Genomic DNA, 9245 nt, shown 5'->3' on the forward strand with positions numbered 1-9245 from the left:
AGTACCTACAGGCTCATGTGCCTGAGGGTTGCGAGCGCGTATCGAACTGTGTCATACGACGCAATCTGCGTCCTGTCCGGCATGTTGCCTATCAGCATAGCCATTAAGGAGGACGTAGAATGCTTCGATCAACGTGACACAAGGGGCATACGAGGTACCAGAAGATCATTCTCGATGATCAGATGGCAGCAGGAGTGGTCCAATTCCGCGAAGGGTAGATGGACGCATCGACTTATTCCGGATGTATCCGGATGGGTCGGGAGGCGCCATGGAGAAGTGAACTTCCATCTGACACAGATTCTGTCAGGCCATGGTTGCTTTAGGCAGTATCTACACAGATTCGGGCATGCGGGGTCCCCCATGTGTCCCGAGTGCGCGGATGCGGAAGAGACTGCTGAGCATGTCTTCTTCGTGTGCCCTCGTTTTGTGCATGCGCGGAGCGACATGATGGTAGTGAGCGGGCCAGACACCACTCCGGACAACCTAGTTCGGAGGATGTGTAAAGACCCAAACATTTGGAGGGCGGTTTGTACAGCCGCCTCTCAAATAGTTTTAGAATTGCAAAACAGGCGACAGGTTGACCACCGACACGCCAGTGTTAGCTAACGGCCAGTCTCCAGGTTAGTTAGCTAAGTTAGCAAAAAGACCTAAAGAACCAAGAGGGTGCACAGAGCACAAAAGCCGCTCCCCGAAGCAATACCTAGCGGTGGTCCCGGGGAGTATTATGGGCTGGAGACTGAAGGGGTTTTAGTGGGTCCGGTCACTGATTCAAACCAACCCCACACTCCCTGAGGTTGGTCACCTCAGGGGTTTGGATGCAAATTTCCCCTTCACCTGAAACAAAAAAAAAAAAAAAAAAAAAAAAAAAAAAAATATATATATATATATATATATATATATATATATATATATATATATATATATATATATATATATATATATATATATATATATATTATAAACAAAAAATATCCTTGTTTTGTATAGCCTTCAAATTCTGGTTTGGAAAATGATTTTTTGTTAAAGTTGCTAAATTGTATCCATTGCATTTATTCAACTCAAATATATGCATCCATAGGCTTTGGAAGCTCAAGGATGCATAAAACGTTCTATGTCCTTTATTATCTTAACAATCTGGTTCATCTGCACGCCTATTAATTATGACCTCATTTTGACCATCGTTCTGTTCTCGTCTACGAAAATACATGTGCAAACGATCGTATGTTTGCAATATAAGAATATTGTTGTATAGGCACATTCCAAAAAGCAGACCAGCAAAGCCAAAAATTTGTAGGTAATGAAATTTTTGCCACGCAAGTGCTAATGAGACAACCCAAATAACCAGGGTTCTCACAGAATCAAGAACCATCCGAGTCGTCGCAGATATTTCTTTTGTTACACTAATACCGGCAAAGTTGAAGAATGCTATTGATATGATAGTACCTAAGATGGCCAGAATTAGTTGGTAGTTGTTTTTCATCTGCACTAGAGCATCTGGTAAATCTTCAAGGACTCCATGAGCGTTATTGTTAAACGGAGCAACCGTTGTTATGAAATACATAGGAACAAGCAGAACACCTAGAATGCTGAAGCCGAAGAATCCTGAATATAAAATAGAATGATTAACGTAAGCGTAATCTCATTTTTGAACCTGTACCTTCCCATCCAACAGCTTGTAATGCGGGAATGTCCAATCCAGCAACGTAACGTTCTTCGTACACCATTTGCACGGCTGTGATGATTTGTGCCAAAATAATCAACAGATCTCCAGTAATAACGTTGTTTCGGCTGTAAGAACTACCCGCACCGTTATCCGTTATGAAATCGGAAAGGCCAACAATGCCAAGTCCAAAAATGATGAAAATAATGCCAGTCCATTCTCTGCTTACCAATGTACGGTTCAGAAATGCAACACTGAGAACACCGACGAAAATTATGACTGATCCTGCAACGAAAAATCTGGTGTTAACAAAAAACAAACAATTGACTGATAAAATATAACGAATAAGAAATCTCCGTGAGTTAATAAATTTATGGCCCCTAATACAGAAGACGAGTCGAGCAAAATTTGGTATTAGGGAACGCAAGTGCAAATCGCTGGTGACAGCTGACAGACGAGCTACTCGTCCAGCCGACTCGAAATCTGCAATACCGAATTTGGTCAGTGGAGTTACTTGCCGCTCGCCTTGTCTTCTATGATAGTGGCCTTATTTCTTTTACGAACGTTTTACGTTTTGTTTAATACAATAGTTGTGAGTTAATGTATCAAATTAACAATCTTATATAAAAAACATGATCAAATTGATATTTGGCGAAAAATGAAACTTAATTCAGAAACGATTAAACCGTTTCATTCACTTTTTGAGAAGGTAGAAGCTTAATTTGAAAATTTACCTTGAAATCTAAGTTACAATTTAATAAATTTTAATAATTTATTGAATAATTTATTAATTTTTTCTTCTTAACTAACAGTTACTCGGTATGTTCGTACCTATGTTTCTTAGGTGTTGATTGCTCAAACCTCGATTGAGTATCTGTAAAATCATAGCAACTAGCTTCGGATAAGCTTTACAATTAATTTCTTTGCATTGTTAGGCGGTTGCGCATAGTCTGCGTTTATAATATTAATATCACAATCACACTAATGTCGATATAACAACGATCTCGCCACCCTGTACACCTTGTTACCTAATGTGGTGAGTGTAGTGACATACTTTAGCCTTCTGCTGTGTATGTGCATGACCGCCATTATTGATATTTCATCATTCGTAAGAGAGAACTCGTGGTGTAAACATCTCGTTCAATAAACTTTTTTTGTTCTTGATTTAAAATTAAACTTGGCCTTTCATTCTACTGGAACCTTTTTAAAGAACTAAAACGAGTTAAACTTACCTCGAAGCATTTGGAAACTCGAAGCGTAGGTAAGATTCAATCCCACATACATAATTGATGTTGCAATCATATCGCACATTGCCGGTACAAATAGAATGAAAGGACTAAATTCTCTATTTCCTCTTACAAGATCGTCGCGATCTTCTGAACCGTCCTAAAAAACAAATTAGTTTTAATTTAGCTCAATTTGCAGAGTAAAATCAAGTTGCAGTAATTTTTAACATTAAAAACACATCTATTGAAACGATCATGGACGTGTAGATGTTATAACTTAAAGTTATAACTGTTGTTATAACGTAGCGGGTCATATGACTTCCAAAAACAGTGTGTTTTTTGTAATCACACAAAACAGAAAACGAATTTCCGAAATTATGCAAAAATGCGATGGAGAGATTCAAAAATACAATAATTACATTGGAGTTGATTAAACATTGCACCCTCGACTTGCGTTAAAGTTAAGATCTTTTATTAGCAATTATTAGGTTTCCGCTTTTAATATACATAACTCCACATAGTAAAATCAATATAACATGAGGAAGTTTTAGCTAAAGCGAAAGATTTTTCCTATCATTTTTCAATGTCAGTTATTGGGCCTTCACAAAGTTTTGCTGTATTCGGTCCATTCGGCACAACTTTATTGATTGCATATCAAAAGTGTTACAAGTAGGGTAAAAGAAGCAACAGGCATTCATAATTTATAGGATTAATTCACAATGGTCATTTCATTCATGAAGCCACATATAGCCCCTATTACAGAAGCCGAGGCGAGCGGCAAGTTACTTGTCTGTGACCAATTTGGTATTGCAGATGGCGAGTCAGCTGGATTTTGGACGAGTGGCTCGTCTGTCACTGCGGGAGAGACGAGTTGCTCGCCGCGTCTTCTGTAATAGGGAGGCTTCAAAGGGAATTGTAGTCTTTCTGTTATCGATATTTCGGTTCATTTATAAACTATTTACGACTTTGCAAAATGAAAACATGTCACACACATAACTGAATATAAAAGATTCTCTAAGTAGGAAATAGCATTTCACTAACTTGAGTTTACTTACATTTTTCCGCCGAAGGTAATAGTAAAACACTTTGAAGGTCAGTAAACAAAGAAATTCTCCTAAAAACATCGCCCATGCTTGGACAAATGGGTGTTCAAAATGACGAACCTGACCATCAGAACTTTCAGATTGGATAAAATCTGCCCACCTAAGGCAATTATTGTAAAATTATTTAATTGTACATTTAACTTATCTTATTATAATTTACTTGGTACTAAGTGTATTGATCGATCCGGTAACTACCAGTGTTATTGCTAACATTGCTTGATACTTTGTCCAGCCCATTGTTACAACCTAATTTATTAACACTAAAAAAATAGCTTTTAGCACGAGATACTACAATCTGTTGAGTGGCAATCTTTATGAAATAGAACACTCAACTCTGAAATCAACTGTACAATGCACCGAGTGAAAACAAAGCAATATGACGAATATAACTAATACCAAGGCCTAATGAAGTCTGATTCTGATAGTGAATTTCATTATTCAGCTTCATTCCACTGGGTCAGAGAAAATCGCCCCTGGAATAGAGAAACAACAATGCAACAGAGTCTATGTGTCTATAGAGTCGCGCAAAGAGAAAATCTATCGTTTCGGCAACACAGTTTTTGTGCCGTTTGTTGCCAAAAACTATAGACCTTTTTATGTACGAAAGTGTTAGTGCCACTAGTTGGGGAAAATATCTATAAATAGCTGTTTTGTTTGCAATGCTATGTTTTTAGCAGATGGACAAAAATTCAGTTGAACACTCATTATATGTTTTAAACTTGTTTCTGGATAAATTTTCTCATTCGTGGTCAGAATTCGGAAGAAGGCCCTAAATATAATCGACCAAAAATGGTGAAAAAGTGATAAAAGTCGTACCAACGAGATGCGATGATTTACAGGTTGGAAGAAACAAAAGCAGCTTTACACGGGTTTACACGTTTACTAGTGTGCGTAGGTGAAAAGTCACTTATCTCTATACAGTTCTGTTTTTCACCATGCATAAGCGAATATCATTTTTTGAAATTCTTCACAAGGTACACAGTTTTGAAAGATTACACCGGTGATGCTTTGTTAAATTTAACTGAACCAGTGTACAGGTTTAATGTTGGATTTAAAATGTGTAGTTAAAACGTCGGAAAAACACATATTCTTTATCACGCCTAATTACCACACTTTTCATCCACTCTTAACATTATCACCTTGTTTATCTACATTGCTCGATTGGTACACTGATTTGGTTCCCTTGGTTTCATCTTTGCGCGACTCTATCTATATACACATAGACTCTGCACTGCAATACACGACGAAAGTAAGAAATCTCAGGTAAGAAAGAGATGCCAGATAGTTGTTTACGAACCAAGCCCATGCTATGGTGGGCTAAAACAGCTAAAGCTAGCAAATTTAACGGTGCGCTTCGGGCCCATGGAATGGTAGAGTGCTTGTATAAAATATTCGAACTACTTCGTGATTAGGACGAATCTTACAATGACTACAAAACTCAAAAACGACAAACAAAATTTTCAATCAAAAATTCAAATCCTAAATAACGGTGGAACAATATATTTGTCATCCAAATACTCTAATGAAAGCAAAATTGTTCTAGCTTTGTACATGGTAAACCTAAAACTTGAATTTTAGTCGCTTTACATGGTATATTCGAGAATTTATAGTTTCGCCCTTTACTATGCAACCTTTTCGATCTGCTCGAAAGTATCGCCCTTTACGTTGCACCTTATTTAGATCTGCTCGAAAATATCGCCCTTTATACCCCGTTCACACTACACCGCATATCACCTGATATCAGGCGATTCGTGCTATCGAGGCCATATTACCTCCCATACAATCGAGCTGTCAACGGATGTCACCTCGGCTACACGCTATCGCGGATATCATGTTCGAAAACCAATAATAACCACAATTCAAGCAGTTGGCAACACGGCCAACAGACATTTGACGCAACCCTACGAATTTCTAACTTCGCGCTGCATGCGAGAAAAAAGGAAGGAAATATTTTTGCTATTTTCATCCCGCATATGTTGACAATTGCATATGAGAGTTCGCGTTAGTGCGAGCCAACTCGCTGACATCTCTATCCTAATCCCATTGCTCTTGTTGTCTTGTTTTAGCTTTGACCTGTTTTTGTTTTCTTCTCTTTTCAATTACCAAAGCAAATGTCAAATCATATCAGCTCACTCTAATGTGAACGCTCGAGGTGATATCCGATATCATCTGGCGAAATCAGGTGATATCCAGCGTAGTCTGAACAAGGCATAAAACATGGTATTGACAACAATCGTTTGCAAGCTTACAGTAAAAATACCGTGTTTTCTATGGTTACAATAAAAAACATTGTCCGTGTACTGTTCTCACCGCAAAATCCATCGTAAGTTTTTTTCCGGGATCCTAAAGAGCTGCATTTTCTAAGCAAAACGCGGGGGGTAAGACAGTGAGTAAATTTGAGGTTTCCCGAGTTTTTCTGAGAAAACCTGAAAAATAAAGCTAGCAAATCTGAGTAACTCTCGTGTCTCTGTATTTCCATCCTTTAACTTTTTTCTCACCGCAAATATACACATGCATGTTGCTCAGTCTCACCTTTCATATATAGTTCTTGCTCTCAAGGTAATCAAAGAAGTGAATCTTCTGAGAATTTCAGAGTAATATTAGGTAAATTAGAGTAACTCCCAAGCATAACAGTAACTCAGATAAAAGTGAACAAATGAGTTTTTCTGAGAAAACGTGAAAAATAAAGAGCAAATCTGAATAATTCTCGTGTCTCGAAATATCCATCCTGGAACCTTTTCCTCTCATCGCTCATATATTTTTCTTGTTCTCAAGGTAATCAAAGATGTGAGTAATATTGAGTAAATGGGGTCCTAAAGTTTTAAACGGTTTTCTGATTTTTATATATCAGCTGGAAAAGTGCAATTTTCTGAGCAGAACGTGATTTTTTAAAAATGTTTATCATTTTCCTTTGATTTTTAAATGAAAAAAAAAAATTCTTCTCGAAATGCCTTGAATGACAGTTCTCTCATATACCGTACATGGGCGAAACGTCATCTAAGATCTTTCGAGCAGTTTTTTTTCTTCATTTAAAAATCGAAGGAAAACGATAAACGGTTTTTAAAAATCACGTTTTGCTCAGAAAACGCCGCCTTTTCAAATGATATATAAAAACCGGTATAGCTTTAGGACCCAATTAGAGTTACTCCCAAGCATAAGAGTAATTCAGATAAAAGCTGTCTTTTTTTTTTGAATCACGAATTAAAACTGCTCGAAATCACTACAATCCCAGTTCGCCCATGGGCATGTACCAACTGTCATTGTACACGGTGAGAGTCGAAAACCCATTAATAGATAATTTTGTACTCATTTTTTACTCTCATATGCGGCTGTGAAAAAAAATGGGTAAATTTAAAAATGTGAAATGGGTCATATTGTACGCATTGGGAAGACATATTCTTAAAAAAATGGGTGGAAAAATACTTCAAGTGTCTTTTCTTAGTTTTTTCTTAATTTGTGCTGTCGATTTGTTTGCACCAGCTAGCTGGCATCTCTATCTTATTTGCTTTGTTTCATCGCAGCTAACATCGCAGCGGATCCGCGATTTGCGGGCCCCATTGACAGATGCTATGTTATGCGTATGAAAAGTGGCGGTGATATGCTATCTCGTTTACACACACGCTGAGATGTTAGTCCTCGAAACATGGTGGGATGCCAGCTAGCTGGTTCGCACGCGTTACTTCTGCGATCTGTTTTGTTCACTATTTGTCAATAATAGGGGGTTTCAGTTTGAAAAAATACCTGCTTTTTCTTATACTAATCGATAACCGACCTTTCAGTAGGCATTACGTAATTTGTCTTAGAACTCTACGAGTTTTCTTTGATTTTAAAATTGAAAAATTATATTTGTTTTAAATTTTCACTAACTGGCAAGTAGTGCACAGAGTGACATTGCTGTTGCTGGCTTTTGGGGAATATAACCCTGATAGTAAGCAAAGTGACATTTCTGCTGCTGGCTTGTGGAAAATATAACCCTGGTTCACGTGTCATTACATGGATGCCAGATGTTAAGACATGTCCTAATATTGAAAACATTTGAGCGCGTGTGAATAAGTGGAAGCCTAATAATCGGTTGATTAACCGCACTCGATTTAATGTGCCACTGGAAGTTTGTAAACTTTCAACGGGGACCGTGTTCACAGATTTCCTATGTATAAAGACATTGTTTTGTGGAGTGTGAAGATATTTGAAAAATGGCCTGGCCTCCCTGTATCATGATTTCTTGACGGTAGGGTATGTCTTAAAACCACTTACAGTTGTTAAAATTCGAAATCGATATTTTCAATAGTTTTGCTGTTTAATTTAAAAAAAGTCAGTAGAATATATATTTCTTTTAACATTCCTTATCAAAATAAAATATAATATACATACCCCTAAAACACCCTATTGCCATGGAAGAACTTAAAAAGAGACTCGGTTGAGAAGTTGCACGGTAAACAGTATGTAATATCATTGAATTTTACAATGTGAGAGTTTCTTATATTAGGTCTAGAATGTCCACTATCTGGCTGCAATACCTGTGTCACAGGTTTTTCACAAACGAAAACGGGTCGAAAAAATCAACACAAAGTGTAAATAGAATAGTGGTTATGTTTAATGAATCAAATGTTGCAGAGAATTGCGATTCTGACAATTGATGATAGCAGATAAAATACTGATTTGCATGGATACAGTTTTTAATAATGGGTAAAATTTCATTTCTCAAAAAGAGTGAAATTGTACCCAATTTTTGACGTTTGATCCGTTTGATCGGTATACCCGTAAATGAGTAAATCGAGATTAAAATTAATGGGATTAATGGGTTTTCCTTTCTTACCGTGTATGTTCTCGAAACAATTTTACCCATTTCCCATTTTTCAATTTACTAATGTTTTGACAGCCGCATATAATAAAAATGGGTAATTTACCCATTAATGTGTTTTCGACTCTTACCGTGAAAGTATAGAAATGATTAATGTGTTTCTGTTTGAAAATTTATACGGAATTTTCGATCAATGTTGCGTTCTTGCTTGAGCACTCGTCTGTGATAAAATAAGTTTTATCAAATTTCCGCTGAAACGCGAATTACAGACAACTTGCAAGCAAAATGCAAACAACTTGTACGTCAGATTTATCGTATACCAGCATACGAGAGTGAACGCGATAGACTGTATAAATACGATTCACGAAGGCATTCTGTCGCGTTCGCTCTAGTTGACTGGTATACGATCAATCTGGCGTGCACGTTATCTGCATTTTACTTGCGAGTTGTCTGTA

At 37.3% G+C, this 9245-nt stretch overlaps 1 protein-coding gene across 1 annotated transcript; it reads right to left on the minus strand.

Moving 5' to 3' along the window:
• Nucleotides 1-1026: 1026 nt before the first annotated feature.
• On the minus strand, nt 1027-4475 carry LOC129733058 (solute carrier family 35 member F6). The gene is made up of 6 exons (XM_055694612.1): nt 4323-4475; nt 4150-4249; nt 3942-4089; nt 2893-3046; nt 1658-1945; nt 1027-1602 (listed from the first exon to the last, which is right to left on the minus strand). Exons 2-6 carry the CDS (start codon nt 4224-4226, stop codon nt 1127-1129), a joined length of 1143 nt encoding a protein of 380 aa, XP_055550587.1. The 5' UTR covers nt 4227-4249; nt 4323-4475; the 3' UTR covers nt 1027-1126.
• Between the last annotated feature and the right edge of the window lie 4770 nt (nt 4476-9245).

This window comes from Wyeomyia smithii, chromosome 3, assembly GCF_029784165.1.
Source record: "Wyeomyia smithii strain HCP4-BCI-WySm-NY-G18 chromosome 3, ASM2978416v1, whole genome shotgun sequence".
In the NCBI taxonomy this organism is placed as follows: Eukaryota; Metazoa; Arthropoda; class Insecta; order Diptera; family Culicidae; genus Wyeomyia; species Wyeomyia smithii.